The sequence below is a fragment of the Arachis stenosperma genome, chromosome 6 (assembly GCF_014773155.1).
Source record: "Arachis stenosperma cultivar V10309 chromosome 6, arast.V10309.gnm1.PFL2, whole genome shotgun sequence".
NCBI classification, from domain to species: domain Eukaryota; kingdom Viridiplantae; phylum Streptophyta; class Magnoliopsida; order Fabales; family Fabaceae; genus Arachis; species Arachis stenosperma.
In genome coordinates this window covers 3,231,261-3,251,558 of record NC_080382.1, presented here as the reverse complement: position 1 = coordinate 3,251,558, position 20,298 = coordinate 3,231,261, and the positions used below count along the sequence as shown (strand labels likewise).

General features: G+C 39.5%; 3 protein-coding genes across 3 annotated transcripts; 1 reads left to right on the top strand and 2 right to left on the bottom strand.

The window, feature by feature from the left end:
- The first annotated feature begins 640 nt into the window (after positions 1-640).
- LOC130936228 (serine/threonine-protein kinase CDG1-like) lies at positions 641-3,584 on the top strand. Its single transcript, XM_057866263.1, has 5 exons — positions 641-769; positions 1,115-1,696; positions 1,800-2,246; positions 2,336-2,451; positions 2,615-3,584. The coding sequence occupies exons 1-5, from the start codon at positions 649-651 to the stop codon at positions 3,170-3,172; spliced, it is 1,824 nt and encodes a 607-aa protein (XP_057722246.1). The 5' UTR covers positions 641-648; the 3' UTR covers positions 3,173-3,584.
- Positions 3,585-8,725: 5,141 nt separating this feature from the next.
- On the bottom strand, positions 8,726-11,842 carry LOC130933498 (uncharacterized). Its single transcript, XM_057863133.1, has 3 exons — positions 11,821-11,842; positions 11,575-11,714; positions 8,726-11,320 (listed from the first exon to the last, which is right to left on the bottom strand). Exons 1-3 carry the CDS (start codon positions 11,840-11,842, stop codon positions 8,726-8,728), a joined length of 2,757 nt encoding a protein of 918 aa, XP_057719116.1.
- Positions 11,843-11,992: 150 nt separating this feature from the next.
- Positions 11,993-13,846, bottom strand: LOC130933497 (uncharacterized). Its single transcript, XM_057863132.1, has one exon. The coding sequence runs from the start codon at positions 13,844-13,846 to the stop codon at positions 11,993-11,995; it is 1,854 nt and encodes a 617-aa protein (XP_057719115.1).
- Between the last annotated feature and the right edge of the window lie 6,452 nt (positions 13,847-20,298).

Sequence of the window (20,298 nt, the reverse complement as noted above, 5' to 3'; positions counted from 1 at the left end):
TATAAAGCAATAATTTATATCCGTGTAAATGACTTGGTGATAATAAATAAACTAATTTCTTTATTGGTCTGCAACACCAAAATACTTAACAAATAATAAGATAGAAATATAATAACAACCGTCATACAATCCGACATCAAAATTATAAAAGAATACGATACATTGTATAAGGTATAAATGTTAGCTGTCTTTAAAAATTTAATAATTAATGAAAATTAAATGTTTTTTTATAAAACATTTGTGTCTATTTTTTTTAAATTCTTTTAAATATATTTAGTATTATTGCATGATTTATTTTGTTAATTTTTATATTAATATTTTAGTACAATGTATTACAAAATCGTACTCAATTTTATTAATATTATTTATTTAAAGAAAATTTAGAACAAAATTAATATTATTTATAAAAAATGCTTTATTCTACAACTCATGTTAAAAGATATGACGATGGTAGCAAGAAGAGATACAAAGTTGTGATGTGCCCATGAGAGTTTTATAAAAAGAATATTCTTATAAAATCGATGTCTTCAAGGTTTTCGATCTATTATATATGTCCAATTTCTCTAACCTCTCAAGAAAATTTTGGCAATTCTTCAATCATTTTCTATCTAATCTAATTTATGTTGGTAGTAAAACAAAAAGATTGGTATGGATATGAAAACAATATTTCACTCAACTGGAGTTTCTGTGTTTGCCTTCTTCATCTTTCTCTTAGTGTTCTTGGATTCTTCCTTAATTGTTTCTAGTGCACCTAATGACCTACCACAAGGTAAAATCCACTCTCACTATATTCTTATATTTGTATTCTATATTAAGTAATGATGTATTTTTTATATTTTTTAAATTAGATTAGACTATTTAACATTGATAATATATCAAACAAAATATTAAAAGATAGATATTTTTAGTAAAAAAAATATCTTTTTATATTCAACCAAATTTTTTTACTAAAACTTTTAACCCACTAATATTAAAAGAAAAAAAAAGTCAGCTAATTTAGTGGCTGACCAAATAAAAAAATATTCTCACATGACATTTTTTCCTTTGTCCAAAGGGTAACACACTTTAAAATTTGACATTATACCTTATATAAGCTGTCATTCTGAATTGGCAGTGGAATGTGCTTTGAATTTCACGACATACCCGTTGGTGGCATCGTTTGGTGAGTGTTGGAATGTCCAAGAGAATATAAGCAGCTGGACCGCAGATGGCTTCCCGGCCACCATGTGTTGCCGCAATGCCCTCACAGCTTTGTCGGAGGCACTGGCCTTGCATAATCACAGCCTACATGGACCACTCTTCGTTTCCCCGCGTCAATGGCAGAACTGCAGCACCTTATTCTACTCCCAATACAAGATCCCAGCACACTCGTGTGGCTTTGACGCGTTGTTCATGGACAAGGAAATCTACCATTGCTCCAACTTGGCTATGCAAGATGTTGCATCCATGCCGCAGTACCAAGATACCTTGAACCAATGCTCACACTTCGATCAACCGTTTGTTGAGGCATGTCCGGATTGTACCACTGCAATATTGAGCCTGAGAGACGCTTTGAACGGAGGCAACGGAGATGGCGCAGACAGAGCCGTATGCGGGGTGGCAGCTCTTGTTGCTGTTATGGGTGGCAAACAAAATGACCCATCTCTCGCTGACAAATTCTTACGCTGCTTGCCACCGATTTCGGTCAAAAAATCAAGTAACTTAACAAATTAAATACCAACCTCAAACTTTAGATCAAATTGAATTAATTAATTATTAACTTGTTATGAAGTGTTGATTATTACTTTAATTTGTGTCAGAATATTCGGCAAGTCTAGTGTTAATAAGCGTGCCAGTAGTGGTGGTAGTATTGTTGTTGATAGCTCTACTGATAAAGTATACATACAAGAAGAAGAAGCAGCCATTGAGGCCATTTCAATTGAAGGAGATAACATCATGGGCAGGACTATACTGCTTCACGAAACAAGAAATCGAAAAGGCAATGAATTACGGAGATGAGAAGATATGCCTAGGACGCGGAAGTGCCGGGCAGGTTTACAGAGGCGTTCTCCCCAGCGGTCAGCTTGTTGCCATCAAGCATTTGACCAAGAGCAGCCCTTCTGATTCATTCACTCGGGAGATTCAAGGCCTTTCTAGACTTCGCCATCCGAACCTTGTTTGCCTTTTTGGTTGTTGCATTGAAGGTGACGAGAAATATTTAGTTTATGAATTTTGTGCTAACGGAAATCTAGCTCAACATCTACTAAGTAAGTCATCTATTCTCATCTACCTAGCTAGCTCCTTTAACTTTATCTTCAGTGTGATTAAAAAATAAACCATAACATTGGTTATTCAGAAAAAGACTGCCATTTGAATTGGGAAACAAGAGTGAAAATTTTGAGGGATTGTTCATTTGCACTAAAGTATCTCCACCATCATATAGAAGGCTGCGTTGTCCATAGAGATATAAAGGTATGTACCTTGATTAATTCAATCACTATATATGTGTTGTTTAACTAATTTTTAATGTATATTTTGTATTTTAACATGTATTTTATACTAGTGATTGATTTTGCAGTAAATTTATAATATTATCCTACATATTCTAACAAATTTAATGCTTGCATGTTTTCAGCTGACAAACATACTTCTGACGGAGGAATACCAAGCGAAACTGTCGGATTTCGGATTGGCAAGGATGATGGGGGTAGAAGAGAGCAAGGTATTCACAGACATTAGAGGGACAATAGGGTACATGGATCCTGAGTACATGAGCAATGCGAAGCTAACCTGTGCAAGTGACGTGTACAGTTTTGGGATTGTGGCTTTACAAATCCTTTCAGGACAGAAAGTGATAGAGATGGATCTTGATGCAAGAGACCAGCTAACCAGAAAGGCTCGAGATGTAAGTATGGGAAAGCGTCCGCTGAGGGATTTTGAGGACCCGAGGCTAGGAGGCGAGGTTAACAAGGCGAACTTCGAATCCATATTGCACATAGCGGTTCTGTGTGTTGCAAAACACGGCAAGAGTCGTCCAACCATTGAAGTTATCTTTGACGAGCTCGACGCCGTCTATAAGGATACCTGTTTACGCATCTCCGCCGCAAAGCAAGACAATAATAAGCGCCCGCCATCGTCGTCAACTCCATCCACCAGCTCAAGCTCCAAGTCCCCCAAACAGATCTCTGTTTGATCCATGTCAACAAAACAAACATGGACTATATATAAAGGTTGCAGCTTGCAACTCTATCTATGCAGCGATGGAGTGGTGTGGTGTGAATGCTATATATGTGTCTCTCCATCTTGAAATGCTCCCAATACTCCCATTAAAGGTGCTCTGTTCTGGCGAACAAGCTATATACTCCTGCGCCTCCAATGGTAATTCATATAGCGCCCCTACTGCAGCTAAACGGGAACGATAGATCCAATACACTCCTCAAAAGGACTCAATTGAGTTCATTAGGTCTTCCTCTTATGCAAATACACCCGAAAACAAAACATAACAACAATGCTGCAGACCTATGGTAGCAAATCTCTTTTGTGCTTTTATTATGAATCTATTGTACTACTAGACTATTGAAATGAATAATTCGGAAACCGATTAATAAAACTTACTTTATTTCTCAATTAATCGGCGACGTTCTTTTCTCTTCTTCTTTCAACTCGCTCGTGATCTTTCTAAAGAGTAAAAACTTGAGTTTTCCCTGAAACGCATCATATGCCTTTTAAGGGTATTCTTCAATGGGACAAGTCAATGATTAATCCTTCGGAATCAAAACCTGTTTATAAACAAATCATATGCTTTTATAGCTACTATGCCGATGATATTCTTATTGTTGCTATCTAAATTAAATTAAATGAAGGGTTAAATACAATTTTACTTCTTAAGTATAGATCAAAAATTTTTCATTCCCAACATTTTTTTACTTACAAAATTGTTCCTAAAATTTAACTTGATTTTAAAATCGTTCTTTCTCTAATTTTTTAATAAAAATACCCTCCTCCTCCTTCTCACTCACCATCATCAGTTTAATTCACCGCCCTCCTCTCCTTCTTCCTTGACTTCTTCCAATTTACTATCCTCCTCTCTCCAATCTCATCTGACCTCGCCGGTCGCACCTCCCTCTCTCTCCTTGCCATCCCAACTTCCCACTTCTCCTTCGCCGACGCCTCTCCCCCTTCGCCATCCCATTTTGATCATGCCCAAAAGTGAAAAAATGGGAAAAGAAAGAAGCTTGACCTCCAGAATTTTTCAACGACAGCAAAGGTGTAAATCAGTCTGATGGAGCTTTCTCAAACTGTTTGCTTGGACTTAGCAGAGGAGTTATCGAACCAGAAGGTCGAAGAATTCTCAAGAGAATAGGGGCGGGGTTGCGGGCAAGGGCATCGGCGCCGGAGGAGGAAGGTGGCCTGGAGGTGGTGAAGGAGTTATCGTTGAGGATCTCTCCCTCCTCAAGTTCTTCGTTTTCGTTATTAGGGTTTACGGTGATTTGGTCGTCAGTGATGCTTGATTTCTAGGTATCTTCAACCACCATCTTGTTCTTCAACTGAAGTTGATACAAACTTGCTCTTGGATTCTCTCTTCTCTCTCTATAATGTATCTCTCTCAATTTCTGCTCTTCGTTCTGTTTTATGTTTGCATTGTATTTGTGTCCCAGATTGTGTGTGTGACCCGTTGTATGCGTTGTGTGTGTTTCCGGTTTCTCCGATCTCCGCCGTTGCCGTCCGTCCCTATTGCAGTTGTTTGGCTATTAAATTGAACTGAATTCTCTCTTTATTGTGTTAATTTGTTAAGATGCTTGATTAATTTGTTTATTTGCTTAATTAATTTACTTGAGTTTTAAAAGGACAGCAGTTATATAGTTGTTGTTGTTGTTAGAGCTTGAGAAAATCTGGCAAATATGAAGAGTAATGGAGAAGGTAAAGAGGAAAAAAGACCGTGATAAAGAGAAAGAAAAACTAATAAAGATATTTTTGTGTGAAAGATAATTTTAAATCTAAATTCAATGTTAAGGATGATTTTGAACTCACAAAAAAGTTTGGAACGAATAAAATTTTTGACTTATATATTAAGGACTAAAAACATGCTTAACTCTTAAGTGAATATTTGTCATCTAAATACAAAATAAATAATACAGGTTAAAGTTAATAGTTATACATTTTCTATTTGTTTTGGTTTGATCTCATCTCTAAACTTTTAAATCATAAAAATTTTGATATATATTATTTTATAAAATTATTAAATAGTTATATCTCTAACATATTTAACTTGTGTGTATGTGTAATCATTTTAAACACTAATAATACATAAATCCATGAAAACGGATTAATTCATCATTTTTCTTTAATTTTCACATCTATAAATTTTTTGCGAAAATACAAAATGAGTACACAAAATTAGATGTTATATATTTGTTCATCTTTATACACATCGTAATTATTAAAATAATCAAATTTATTGTAATAAAATAATTAAATATTTTATAAATGTGTAATCAAATTTTCTTACAATAGTATAATATTATGTTTTATTATAGAACTAGTTATTGCCATCTTTATCGTATACATATTGTTCTGTTAAGGATACTTTTCGATCTATAACTTGTCGTTGCTGTGTGGTGAATGCTTCCAAACTTCCTAGACATCAGATATGTGAGATCTTCAGAGCTTGAGTCTGGTCGTGAAACCTACAAAAAGGAGTTCAACGCTCAAATCAATAATATATCTCTTGTTCTTACCAGCGTGAGCCGAGGTATAGGTCGTTCCCTCTGGTAAGGTCGGCAAGCTTCCAAGATATGTCCCAGACTTCGTCGGCAAGAGAGAGGTGGAGGTGGGTACCTGCAAAGGCACTCCGACGCTCAAGTTAATAGGTGGACAATATATGAGGAGTTTTTCTTAGAAAGATTGCATACCTCTTTCGTTCCTGTCCTTTGCTTTTATATTTGTTCGGATTGGGATGACCGTTTTATCTAAGCTGTAACGTCTGAGGAGAGCATTAATCGCATGTCCGACGTTATGGAGATAAATGCTGATTATTGCGAATGTTCGGCCATTATTGCGGGTGCGTTATCGAGCTATAATTCGTAACCGATCTTACTGGTCATATCACAGCCCCCAAGCTTAGCCTGGCTTTGAGGAGACGGGTTGAGCTTTTTGCCGGGTTATAGCTCGGTGTATGGAGCCCCCAGGTCAACGTGGCTCACTCAGCAGTACTTTTTGTTTGTTCTCTTTTTTTTTTTTTTTAGAGATTTCAAAATGTATTAGTTTAGGGCCTGTTTTTATTGGGCCTTGTGTATAGTTATTATTATGATTTGGTTCAACTTCCCAAGTGGGTTTATAACCGTTCTAAGTGGGTGTTGATGTGCGGTTTGGATTAATTGATGGAACTGAAAAGTTCATTTAATTAGTGGCTTGGAAGGAGAGTGGCTTCTCTGTTTTTCCGTTTAAGTTTGAAGCTTCAGTTTTTCATAGAAGCATGAGTACTAGAGGTTAGTAAACCTTCTCCTACTTCTTCCTTTGTTAAATTTTTCTTGGGAATGGGTGATAAAAAGAAAAAGTTTTTACCTCAAATCGAAAGTTTTGAGGATTATAGTTGGGTTGACAGGGACGTGCATATTCGAGGCTCATTGTTTTCTGATGTTGAGAGTGTCAACAGGGTGAATCTGGGTAGGATAGCTAGGGCTGGTTTTCGGCTAGAACTGTTGCCATGCAACCGGTCCGATCGTGTTTTTCATAGAAGGAACGATTTTCAAAGTTTTTATATGTATAGCTGCGTCATGGAGGAGTTGCGAGTGAAGCTTCCCTTTACCAGTTTCGAATGTAGTGTTTTGAAACAACTGAACTGTGCGCCCTCCCAAGTACATCCTAATGGCTGGGCTTTTATTAGATGTTTCCAAGGTTTGATGGATTTCCTTGAAGTTAAGCCGGATTTAGAACTGTTTTTCTGTTTATTTCAGGCTAAGGGGGTATGGAAAGGTCTATGGATTAATCTGAATAGTACTCCAGGTTTTTCGGTTTTTAAACTTTATAAATCTTCCTTTAAGGATTTCAAGGAAATGTATCTGAAAGTGAAATCTGTTGATGAAGAATTCCCTTTTTACATTGATGAACATTTAGGGGAAAAATTTCCTATGTATTGGTGTTGCCATCCGCAACACATACTGGGCCCCGAGTTCATAAACGGTCAAAATGAGTGTAAAATTTCATTTCTGCTAGAGATGGTTGAGAAAAGTGGTTTGATTTCGGTGTCTGAGTTACTTCCTTGGGAGGAAGATAAGGGCTCTGTTGTAGAATACTTTGGTAAGGATTTGAAAAATTGTTTCTTAATGTTATGTGTTTTTGATTGCCTAGCTAAATAACTGTTCGGTGTTTTCAGCTGGTGCTTTTCCAGGGGTGACCGCATCTAGCCTAAGGTCTCGATTTAAAGCAAAAAACTTTGAGGGTTCGTCGTCTAATCCGGACAAGGCTGATGGGGGTGCCGAGGTTAATCAGCCCCCGCCGAGGAAGAAGGCGATTGTTTTTAAGAAAAGGAAGACAGAGTCAGCTTTGTCGGGAGATATGCAGGGTAAGGAGGAAAATGTTCAGCTGGATGATTTGTCAAGTTTTTTGACGAAGCAGCAGAGGCTACATGTATTTGAAGAGGAAGGCGAGAGCTCGTCTGTGTGGAACCAAAAGTTTCCATTTAATATTGTTGCTGATGAAGTCGTTCAGACTGTGACGGACGTTAGGCGAGTAGAGGAGGTTGGGGATATAGGTGTTGATCAGTTTTTACAGGTATCTGTTGTTCTTTGTTTTGTTTTTTTTTTTTTTTGGACTGAATTTTGGTCTGTGGGTATTAGGTGTTGGGGTTTCGGCTAGCTTGCATTGGTCGTAGCCAAGAGAAAAAACACAGGAAGTCGGTTGGTGAGGTTTCGCAAGTTTCTGAATTGAAGGAACAACTCTCGTTGAAAGAAACGAACATAATTGATTTGAAGAAAAAGCTGTCTGAGGTCGAGAGTGAACTGAAGGTCCAAAAAGAGTGTTATGAGGAGATTTCTGGTCTGCTGAAGAAAAAAGAAAATGATTTGTCGAGTTTGAGTACTCAGGTGATTGAGGTGTCGGCGAAGATGAAAGATCTTGAGAATCGTAGGGAAGGAGATGTTCTGGATGCTTTTGCTGAGGGTTTTCAACGGGCTATTAATCAGGCGAGGTTTTTGTGTCCGGAAGAAGATTTTTCGGCCATGGATCCCGGTAAAGTAATTCGGGATGGTAAGCTTGTTGACGATGAAGAAGAAGGAGGTGACAGTTTAAATAACTGATATTTTCTTTTGAGAAAAAATTTTTTGTTTTGAATTGAGGATCTGGTTTGTTATGACTGAACAGTAATATTTTGTATTTAAGTATTTATCTGTCAGAAAACTGTTTTGATTGGGGTTTGTTTGCTTTCCCCATCGTGTATTTTGTTGCCTTCGGATGGCTTTAATGACAGTTTGGATTATGGTATTTGCGCATTCGTATAGTAATAATGCGACTTTAGATATAATCTGTTTCTCCTTTAAAGGAGTGTAATTTGGTCTGGAGTAAGTCCCGTTCGGGGAATGATTGATCAGTTTGATTAAAGTGAAATGTAAATTACAATGTATTAACAGCAGTACCTGTGAAATGTTTAATTTTTTCAAGGTAAGCCAGCCTCGTTAAAACCTCCACGAGCAAAAAACTTTGGGAAAAATTCTCGTGGTAGGAGAAAGAGTACTGGCCTGCTGATTTGCTAACTGTAGTATCGCTTCAGGGAGCCGACGTTCCATGTGCTAGGAAGTTGAGTGCCATTAATGTCTTCCAACTTGTACGCCCCTCTGCCGAGGACTTCAGATATTTTGTAGGGACCATCCCATGTTGCAGCAAGTTTCCCATGAGAGGGAGGTCGGCGGGCTTGTTCGGTTTTTCTGAGTACCAAGTCACCAGTGTTGAAGGTCCTCGGTTTCACCTTCTGCCCATATCGTCGGCTGAGTTGTTGCTGTAATGCTCGGTGTCGAATGGCTGCTGTTTCTCGTATCTCCTCAATTAGATCGAGTTCTGCTTGCCGAGCTTGGTCATGCTCCTTAGCTATCGTCCGCATTGAGCCATGTGAGACTTCTATGGGGATCATAGCTTCAGATCCGTATACCAAACGGAATGGGCTTTCTTTTGTTGTTGAATGAGCAGTAGTATTATATGCCCATAACACTTCTGGCACAAGCTCGGCCCATAATCCCTTTGCGTCGTCTAGCTTTTTCCTTAAAGCCTGGAGAATAACCTTATTGGCGGCTTCTGCTAATCCGTTTGACTGTGGATGTTCGACTGAAGAAAAATGCTGTTTTATTTTAAGACTCTGCAAAAAAGCTTTAAAACTTTGGTCGATAAATTGAAGGCCATTGTCAGTTATAATATTACTCGGTATGCCAAATCTGCATATTATGTTTTTCCAAACGAAGCTTATCATTTGTGCGGATGTGATTTTTGCCAAAGGTTGTGCTTCAATCCACTTGGAAAAGTAATCAATTGCCACTACCAAGTATTTTACCTGTCTTGGAGCAGTGGGGAAAGGTCCTAGAATATCGATTCCCCATTTTTCGAATGGCCAGCTTACCGTCGAATGGTGAAGATGCTCTGCCGGTAGATGAATGGTCGGCGAATGCCGCTGACAATTATCACATGTTCTGACCTTGTGTTTGCTATCTTCCCATATCGTCGGCCAGTAGAAACCGGCTCGGAGGATTTTCTGTGATAGGCTTCGAGCTCCAGAGTGTATTCCACAAATTCCCTCGTGTGCTTCTGATAATACAAGTTCGGCATCTGCCCTGTCCAAACATTTTAGTAGAGGTCGAGAGTATCCTCGCCTGTACAGGTTATCATTTAACAGTGTATAATAGGAGGCTTGTCTTCTGAATTTACCCTTATTGTCAATGTAGCTCGGAATGGTTCCCGAACTGAGGTATTGAATGTAAGGTTGTTGCCAATTTTCTTTATCAACAATGTTTAGAACGTTATGTGTATCAATGCTCGGCTTATCTAATGTTGACTGTAGAAGGGTAGTGGTGTATGTCTGTGTAGTTGCTAATTTTGACAGAATATCTGCTCTATGGTTTTGTTCCCTAGGAATATGAATGATATCTATTGTTGAAAAATTTTGTAACAGTTGATGAACAATATCCAAGTATTTTAATAAGATCGGGTCTTTTGTTTGAAAACTGTGGTTTACCTGCTGGACAATCAATAATGAATCACAGTAAACTCTTAAACTATCAATATGTAGATCGGTTGCTAACCTGAGCCCTGCGATGAGGGCCTCATATTCGGATTGGTTGTTGCTGGCCTTGAATGAGAATCTGAGGGAGTGCTCGATGACTATCCCATCTGAACTTTCGAGTAGTATTCCAGCGCCCGCGCCTTGAGGGTTGGAAGCCCCGTCTACAAATAAGGTCCAGGTTGGACTGGATGTGGCTGAACATGGTTCTGTAAGTTCGGCGATAAAGTCTACGAGGTATTGGGACTTGACCGACCCTCGTGGCTGATATTGAATGTCAAATTCTGACAACTCGATAGCCCACTTAATTAGTCTTCCTGCTAATTCAGGTTTTGAAAGAACCTGCCGCAAAGGTTGTCCTGTTCTGACGATGATTGTGTGACTTTGGAAATATGGTCGGAGGCGTCTTGATGAGAACACTAGAGCTAAGGCAAGCTTTTCCAACCTTGGGTAGCGAAGCTCGGCGTTTTGTAAGGACTTGCTCACAAAATAGACTGGCTGTTGGTTCCGATCCGTTTCTGTTACAAGTGCAGAACTGATAGCATTGTCAGTGATAGATAAGTATATGTATAATGGTTCACCGGGTTTTGGCTTTTGTAAGACAGGGGGTTTTGAAAGAAACTCTTTTAATTTCTGGAAAGCCAGCTCACAGTCCTGGTTCCATTCAAAATGCTTTGCATTCTTTTTTAAACATTGAAAGAAATTTGACGATTTAGGAGCTAAGCATGGTAAAAATCTAGATAAAGCGGCTAATCGTCCTGTTAGCCGTTGAACATCTTTTACTGTGGATGGGCTTTGCATGGTGAGTATTGCTTGACATTTTTCTGGATTTGCTTCAATTCCTCGGCTTGTGAGGATGAATCCGAGGAATTTTCCTCCCTGCACTCCAAAGGCGCATTTTTCTGGATTTAGCCTCATGTTGTATCGCCGGATCTGTCCGAAGATTTCAGCTAGGTCTTGGATATGAGAGTCGCCGAGCTTTGTTTTGGCGACCATATCATCAACATAAACTTCTATATTTCGGCCGATTTGCTGCTGGAAAATCTTGTTCATTAGCCGCTGATATGTGGCTCCTGCATTCTTTAGACCAAAGGCATGACATTATAGCAATAATTTCCGTTTTCAGTTATGAAAGCCGTTTTTTCCTGGTCCATTTTGTGCATAAGAATCTGGTTATAGCCAGAGTATGCGTCCATAAAGCTTAAAGTACCATAGCCACAAGAGTTGTCAACCAGTGTATCAATACAAGGTAGGGGGTAAGCATCTTTTGGGCATGCTTTATTTAAATCAGTAAAATCGATGCACATGCGCCACTTACCATTATTTTTTCTTACCATAACCACATTAGCGAGCCATGTTGTAAATCGGATTTCTCTGATGAAGTTTGCATGAATGAGCTTTTGTACCTCGGCAATTGATGCTTGTCGCTTCTCGGTGCCGAGGTTTCTTTTTTTCTGGGAGATCGGCCTAGCTGCTGGATTCAGTGCCAATTTATGTTATAATAGAAGGGTCTATTCCTGGCATGTCAGCGGAGGTCCATGCGAATAGGTCGGCATTCTCCTGCAGAAAGCTTGTTAGACTTTTCGTATCTTCTGGAGTCATGGAAGTACCTACAAAAGTAAATTTTAGTGGATCGTCTTTTAAAATGATTTTTGTCAACTCCTCGTTCGGCGTATGCCGGTCCTGAAAGTCGGCCCGTGGGTCAAGTTCGGATATTGTTATCGGTTCCGACTTTATAGAGTTGACATGTGACTATCCGACTTTTTTGGGTGGCTTTAGGCTTGTGTTGTAGCATTGCCTCGCCTCCTGGAGATCTCCGTGAACTGTAGCTATGACATTGTCCTGCACAGGGAACTTGACACAGAGGTGAACAGTGGAAACAATTGCAGCGAATTTGTTTAAAAATGGTCTGCCTAATATAACGTTGTATGGGCTAAAACAGTCGACCACAAGATACTGAATATCCTGTGTATTGTGTAATGGTTGCTCACCGAGTGTGGTTTGTAACCACACTGATCCGAGTACAGGAACTCGTTCTCCTGAAAATCCAACCAAGTCTCCCATGTATGGTTGGAGAATTTTGTTACTCAGCTTCATTTTTTCAAAGGTGGTGAAAAATAGAACATCTGCACTGCTTCCTGGGTCGAGTAAAACTTTCTTCACTATCAAGTCTCCCAGCTGAATTGAAATGACAACAGGGTCGTCCAGATTGGCATCGGCACCGTTGAAGTCAGTTGGTCTGAAGGTTACTTCTGAAATGTTCGTCGGCGGCCGAGGATGGCTTGGGGCATCCGTAATTGCTAGCATAGCCCTGTAAGTACGCTTTCTGGCTGAGCTTGTGTGCCCTCCTCCAGCGTAGCCTCCTGAGATACAGTTTATTACACCTCTTGGTTGTGCCGGTGCTTTGTCCTTTCCTTTTGAGGAGGTGCCAGCTGTTGATGTGTCTGGTGTGGGGCTAGTATTTTTCTGCATCTGCCCTGCAATAAATTTATCGAGATGTCCTTGCCTTGCTAACCGTTCAAGGAGATCTTTGGCGATGACACATTCGTCGGTGGTGTGTCCGTGTTTCTGGTGAAAGGTACAGTACTTTGATCTGTCGACGCTTTTTGACTCGGGGTAATTGCCAGCTTTGCGAGGAGGCTTGATTAGTTTGGAGTTTAATATCTCCTTTATAATATCGTCCCTTTTTGTATTGAATTTGGTGTATGAGTCATATCGTGGAACTGGCTTAAATGCTTTTTTGCTATCCCGAGGTTTATCATCGTCCTTATTCGTTGCCGATCTATCCGTTTTCCTTGCTTGTCTGAGTTCCTCCACGTCGATCTGACCCTTGGCTTTTTCACAAAATTCGGCTAAGGTTTTTGGCTTGGTCACCGCAATAGTTTCCTGGAATTTGCCAGGGCGAAGGCCGCTTTTTATGGCGTGTAAATGAACTTCTGGATGGAGGTCGGGAATTCTCATGGCGACCTTTGTAAAGCGGGTGATATAGTCCTTTAGACTTTCTCGTGCTCCCTGTTTTATGGTCGTCAAGTAATCAGAATCGTGGAGATATATTGCGGATGCTGCAAAATGATCCTCAAATTGGGCGGCCAGCTCTTGAAAACGAGATATCGAATCTGCAGGCAAAGAACAGAACCAGTCAAGTGCAGGACCGTCTAAAAAAGATGGAAAACATCGACAAAGAATTGGATCAGATGCACCGTTAACGATCATAATAGATCGGAACTTCTTGACGTGCTGCTTCGGGTCACCCAACCCGTCGTATGGGGTTAAAGTCGTCGGTAGAGTGAATTGTCGGGGGAGTTGGAAGTTCATTATATCTGCTGTGAATGGTCCTGCCGAGTTGTCGGGTTGTTCTTCTTCGTTATCGGGTTGGGTTTCATCATGGCGCCGATTTCCTTCATTGTCGCTCTGCGGCGTCTCCGAGACATGAGTTCGTTCGTTGTTTTCATGATCGCGATTATGATGCTCTAGGCGAGCTTGTTCTAATTGTGCGATTTGGTTTTGCATTCTCTGGTTTTCCTCTGCCATTCGCTGATTTGCTTGTTGTAGTTCAGTCACCATCCTCAGAAGTTCGGATGGAGTTGGCGGGGGAGCGTCAGCCATGGAAGTGTATGTAAATTTTGGGGCCTGCCACGAATGATGTTTTTAAAATTTTTCGGCCCCACGGTGGGCGCCAATGTTCTTACCAGCGTGAGCCGAGGTATAGGTCGTTCCCTCTGGTAAGGTCGGCAAGCTTCCAAGATATGTCCCAGACTTCGTCGACAAGAGAGAGGTGGAGGTGGGTACCTGCAAAGGCACTCCGACGCTCAAGTTAATAGGTGGACAATATATGAGGAGTTTTTCTTAGAAAGATTGCATACCTCTTTCGTTCCTGTCCTTTGCTTTTATATTTGTTCGGATTGGGATGACCGTTTTGTCTAAGCTGTAACGTCTGAGGAGAGCATTAATCGCATGTCCGACGTTATGGAGATAAATGCTGATTATTGCGAATGTTCGGCCATTATTGCGGGTGCGTTACCGAGCTATAATTCGTAACCGATCTTACTGGTCATATCATCTCTTAAAGTGAAAACAGAATTAAAAATATTAGGATTGTGATTTGTTTTTCTGAATCTGTCCATTTTAATTGTATTAGCGCTATTATTTATCGTTGTTTAAAATGAATGGCCTTTCACCACCATCTCCGAATTTCGAGGCGAATCCGAGAGGGTTGGAGGCAGTTTTTCATACTGGGCCGTTTGTTTATTTGAAAATATTTTGAATGCGTATCCGAGGTATAACCGTATCTCTCCGAGTTATGAGAGTTAAAGAACACAGCCCCCAAGCTTGACTTGCTAGATCCGTATCCTGTCGTTAGCAAGTTGGGCTTTACTCCTGGTGTTATACCTTGGATTAATCCTTATCCTCTGAGCCCCCAAGTTCAACGCGCGTCATTTCGGTAGGCATAGGCAAGCTTGGTTTTTCTATATTTTTAGAATGCAAAAAGTGTGATGGGTGTAATAATGTCTTTGGCGGTTACTTTGAGAAAATTACCGCCACACATCACTATGGTAACTGAACAGTTTTAAAATCTAACTGTTGAGTAGTAGGAGAAGGTGTGATGGGGTTTATTGGATTTCTTTATTACTTGTTGTGCTTTGGAAAATGATATTGGCTATCTACTGCATCTTAGTGTGAAGCAGAAAAAGACATGACTTCTAAAAGTTAGTAGTTCTTGTCTTTTGACTTTGTTTCTTTCAGTAATGGCTAGGGATAAGGTGGTAAAATTTTAAAAGGAGGATATCTATTGTTGGGTTCACGTTGACGTGAAGCATCACGCTTCAACCTTCAACAATGTTGAGTTGTAGCGTGGACTCAATTCTTTGAAATTGATAAAGGGTGGTGCTGCTATCGGTGTAGAGTTGCTCCCTTGTAGCAGCGAGGAAAGAGTCTGTGAGAGAAGAGGAGATTGGGTGTACTTTTACCTGTACACCCCGTGTTTGATAGAATTAAATTTGAAATTTTCATTTTCAGATTTTGAGTGTAATGTCTTAACTCAGTTGAACTGTGCACTCTCACAGCTTCACCCAAATACATGGGCTTTTCTGCAGGCCTTTCAATACATAATGGATTTTCTTGATTTTTCACCTTTACTAAATATCTATTTCTCTTTATTTCAATCTAAGGGTGATCGAAAAGGTCTTTGAATTAACCTCAGTAACTATCTTGGTCGTTCGCTATTTATTTTGTATAAATCTTCGTTTAAAGATTTTAAAGTTATGTTTGTAAAGTTCAGTCATGAGAGACCGAATACCCCTTCTTTTTAGACGATGAGTTCGGTGAAAAATTTTTCTTTTACTGGTGTCCAGAGCCAATGCAAATATTGGAAGCCACTGGGAGGAATGAAGATGAAAAATTATTTTTGGATTTCTTGATAGATTGCTTTACAGCAAGTAATTTGTTGTCGATTTCTAAAATGGTAAAAGTTGAATCAGATAAGGAGGCACTAGGGGTACATAAAGATACGTGAATGGTTTCAGGGAGTTTATGCTACTGTAACGTGTTTTTGATGTGTATTTTGTTGTGTTGTAGGTGGAAGAGTTCCGAACTTGACAACTTCTTGGTTGCAGTGTTTCTTAAGCCAGAAAAAGAAAGGTGAAAAAGATGGTGGTGTTTCGGGTGTGGAGAAAGAGGCTGGCGCTGACGCTGCTCATTCAAGTGTTCGCCCTGTTCATCAAGTGAAATGAATATGTTGACTCAGAGAGGTCTTTAGAGATTTTTTTCTGAGAAGGAGTTAGATGTGGGGACTGGGGATCAAATTGTTTTTGAAAAGCAAAAGAAATTACATGGTTTTGTTGATGGAGTTGGACCACAGTCTCTGTGGAGTGAACAATTTCCCGTGGTAGAGCTTTCTGATAAGGTTGCTCAACATGCTAGTGATGTTAGGATGCTAAAGAGAGTTGGAAGGGAGGGTATTGGAAAGTACATGCAAGTAGTTTTCTTTTTCTTTTGTTTATTTGTTGTTTTCTTTTTACTCAATCTGATGCGATTCTTTGTTTATAGGTAGTTGTGTCGAGGTTGTTGTGTATAAGTCAGACCACCGAGCTGCTAGGTGCCGACGAGAAAGGTGTGTCAGAAAAGATAAAAAACTTGGAAAAGTCTGTGAAGAAGAAAGAAGATGTTATCATAGATGTCACTGCCAAGATGAAAAAGCAAATCCGATATTAGTATATTGATTTTCAAGTTCGGTGAGTTATACTTTACTTAGGTCGTCCATTGGAGTACGTCGGCTGGAGATGTTGTCTCGAGGGTCGAGTTCAGCCAAGGTCGGGATGTCCTCTGTATTATAGACAGAGTTGACCCATCAAATGGTTTCTGTTGGCAGTGGCTTCAATTTTGGGTCTATATTGTAGCATTGTTGTGCATCCTTATGGTCGGTGTGTACGGTTTCAACGATGTTATCCTGCACATGATACTTTACACACAAGTGAACTGTAGAAATAATAGCTCCAAAAGAATTAAGGGATGGTCGTCCCAGAATAACATTATAGGGACTGACGCAGTCAACTACTAAAATTGGATATATAGGGTTTTTGAGCATGGGTGCTCCCCTAGTATCGTTCTTAGCCATATATAACCTATTATGGGTACTCTTTTCCCAGAGAAGCCTACCAATTCTCCAATTGAAGGTTGTAGAGCTTTTTTCTTGAGTTACATCTTTTTAAAAGTTGAATAGAATAATACATCAGCACTGCTTCCTAGATCAAGTAAGACCTTTCTGACTGTCTGGTCTCCCATGTTTACCGAGATTACGACAGGATCGTCTAAGTTTGGGCATTGTAACTTGAAGTTCGATGCATCAAAAGAAATGCGCCCTGCATGGAACGAGGTTTGTTGTGCCAACGAATTTCCTTCCATGGCTAGCATTGTTCGGTAACTTTGTTTTCTTGTGGAGCTGGTGATGCCTCCTCCTGCAAAACCTCCTGAGATATAGTTAATGACTCCCCTTGGTGTGGAAAGTTTAGATGGAGTATGCCATTTTCCTTTGTCTTTGGTTATTGAGGTATAGTTTGGCTGATCTGTTGTTGGGCTTGATGTTTCTTTTTTAATCCTGCCACTGATGTTTTTATCTAGCAACCACTGTCTTGCAAGTCTTTATAATAATTCTTTGGCTACCACACATTCATCGGTGGTGTGGCAAAACTTTTGATGGAATACACAGTGCTTGCTTTTGTCCACATATTTTTTATCTTAAGAACTTTCTGCTTTGCTGGGTGGTTTTATGATCTTAGCATGTTCCTTTATTATGTATTCTCTATTTGTGTTGAACTTTGTGTACCAATTGAACCTTGGCATCAATTTGAAGGGTTTCTTCTGTTCTCGCATTTGACTTGATCTTCCATGTATGTCCTCTTCTCTTCGGGGCGTTTCTTTCTTGGCTTTTCTAGCTTATATAAGCTCTTCGATTTCTATTTGTCCCGAGGCTTTATCCTTGAACTCGATTAATGTTTTAGGTTTAGTGTCTGCAATAGTCTCCTGGAATCTTTTCAGGCGTAGTCTGCTTTTTAGCGCATGCAGGTGTACGTTTGAATTGAGGTCAGGGATTTTCATTGCGACTTTGGAAAATATTGTCATGTAGTCTTTTAGGTTTTCATGTTGTCCTTATTTGATGGTACTAAGAAAATTAGAGTCATGGACGTAAATCTTCGAGGCTGCGAAATGGTTGACGAAAAGGTCAACGAACTCATCAAAGGTAGAAATTGAACCTGCAGGGAGACTAGAAAACCATAGTAAAGCAACTTCGTCCAAAACGGTCAGAAAAAAATGACATAAGATGGGGTCAGAAGTGCCATTTAAAAACATCATAGATTCAAATTTAGTGAAGTGGATTTTGGGTTACCGAAACCTTTATAGGGTTTTAATGTGGTCAGGAGTGTTAAGTTCTTTGGTATTTGGAAGTTCATTATTTCTGCAGAGAAAGGACTTGTCCTTTTCTTTGTAGATTTCGGGGGAGTAACCTCCGTTGCCTTTATTTGTTCCAGATTGATGTTCGTCCTCCAGGTTTTTCTTGCTCGTATTCTTTTTGTCATCCTCGTCTCTATCTCCACATGTTCTTCCTGCTAGAAGTTCTGACATCTTTTTCACTTTCGCTTGAAGAGTTGCATTCATGGCTATCAATTCAGCATGAGTAGAAAGGGGTGGTGGTGACAAGTCATCGGCCATGCTCAGAATTCTACAAAAAAAGGGAGATAGAACAAGCAAAAGAAAAATAATTATGGGGTAAAATTAGAATTTGTCCTCATGATGGGCGCCAAATGTTCTGTCAAGAATACTCTCCGAGCTATAACTCGTCGCTACTGTGTGATGAATGCTTCCGAGCTTCCAAGATAGCAGAGACGTAAGATCCTCAGAGCTTGAGCTTGGTCGTAGAACCTGCAAAAAGGACTCTAACGCTCAAGTCAATAATATATCTCTTAAAGTGGAAACAGAACTAAAAATGTTAGGATTGTCATTTATTTTTCTGAATCTGTCCCTTTTAGTCGTATTAGCGTTGCTATTTATCGTTGTTTAAAGTGAACGGCCTTTCACCACTATCTCCGAGTTTCAAGGCGAGTTTGAGAGGGTTGGAGGCAATTTTTTATATTGGGCTGTTTGTTTATTTGAAAATATTTTGAATGCATATCTGAGGTATAATCATATCTCTCTCTGAGACACAAAAATTTCCATAAAGACCACTTTGAATAGAGATCCAACTATGAATTTTTTTTGTAGAGATGGAGATAGGTAAAACTTTTCCAAAGCAGGCCTAGGAACACGAGCAAAGATCCCGCCCCATTCTCGCTAATCTTCGAAATTTATAAATTTACGTAATTGTCTTTCATAGTTTTTTCTCATATATATTTTTTTAGTAATTTTACATACTCAAAATAATATATATATGGAGAGAGAGGGAAAGGGAGAGGGAGAGAGAGAGAGAGGAGCTAGATAGATGGAGAGAGAGAGGGAGAGAGAGGGATAGAGGGAGAGAGGGAGAGGGAGAGAGAGACCCTAAATTTCAAATTCTCATTTGCATAACCCTTCTTCAATTTGGATATCCTTAATGGCTAGCACCGTCCATACTCCATCCAACCTATCTGCAGCCACCCCTTCATCACTCTCCCTTCTCACCACACCGTCACCCTTCACCATGCCGTCACCCCTCACCGCACCGTTCTCTCTGTTCGCAATGTTCTTTCTCCTCTTCGAGGTCCGTCTATTCTCCTTTCCACAACTCCGCCGTTATGTCCATTTTCTTTTCTGTTGTCGCATTTTCCACTTCATTCATTGCTCTGTGCTCCACCTCGCCATTGCATCTCTCCACCGCGTCAGTTTGAAAAAAATTACCGTGTGTCGTTTAGCGTTTTTATATAAAATTTTGTTGTTTTTATTAGGGGTGTGCATGGGTCGGGTGAAATCGGGTTTTATGTGATCCAGACCCGGCCTGAAATATATACCGGGCCTATTTATTAGACCCGAACCCGGTCCTAAACTCGATGAAACCTATACACTTTCGGACCACGATTATACCGAGTAAAAATCGGGTGAAAACCGGGCCGTTAACATTACATTACTTTGATACCTTCTTATAAGTTAGCACGTGAAAATATCCAAATTTTCAATACTCTAACTATTATTTGACATGGTAAAATTTACTTAGAAAAATATAACAAGAACCAACTCCTCTAAAATTAAAGTATAACCATAATCAATACTAATATTGTATAATGACACCAAATATTTAAATCAATACAAATAACACAATATTATGCATTAGTCTAAAATCTTATGCATTTTAAATATAAAACATTAACTTATAGTCTTATAATAACTAATAATACAAAATATTAAATTTTACAATACTTAAATTCCACATAAGAATAGCCATCATCCATCACTAATAATATAAAATATTAATTGTATATGATGATCGGGTCACCGGACCGACTTCGGGCGGCTCGAGCCATAGCTCGGACCCGACCCGAAATAATGACCGGGTCTATTTTTGAGATCCTTATCCGGTTCTAGACCCAATAAAA

What these genes read in the sequence shown, in the direction of transcription:
- LOC130936228 (XM_057866263.1), top strand. Translation starts at nt 649, where the DNA reads ATGGATATGAAAACAATATTTCACTCAACTGGAGTTTCTGTGTTTGCC. An exon ending in ACCTAATGACCTACCACAAG is followed by an intron (nt 770 to 1,114) that starts GTAAAATCCACT and finishes CTGAATTGGCAG; the next exon opens with TGGAATGTGCTTTGAATTTC. An exon ending in GATTTCGGTCAAAAAATCAA is followed by an intron (nt 1,697 to 1,799) that starts GTAACTTAACAA and finishes AATTTGTGTCAG; the next exon opens with AATATTCGGCAAGTCTAGTG.
- LOC130933498 (XM_057863133.1), bottom strand. Translation starts at nt 11,842, where the DNA reads ATGACTCCAGAAGATACGAAAA. An exon ending in GACTCCAGAAGATACGAAAA is followed by an intron (nt 11,715 to 11,820) that starts GTCTAACAAGCT and finishes CACTGAATCCAG; the next exon opens with CAGCTAGGCCGATCTCCCAG. An exon ending in GGCTCGCTAATGTGGTTATG is followed by an intron (nt 11,321 to 11,574) that starts GTAAGAAAAAAT and finishes TTTGGTCTAAAG; the next exon opens with AATGCAGGAGCCACATATCA.
- LOC130933497 (XM_057863132.1), bottom strand. Translation starts at nt 13,846, where the DNA reads ATGGCTGACGCTCCCCCGCCAACTCCATCCGAACTTCTGAGGATGGTG.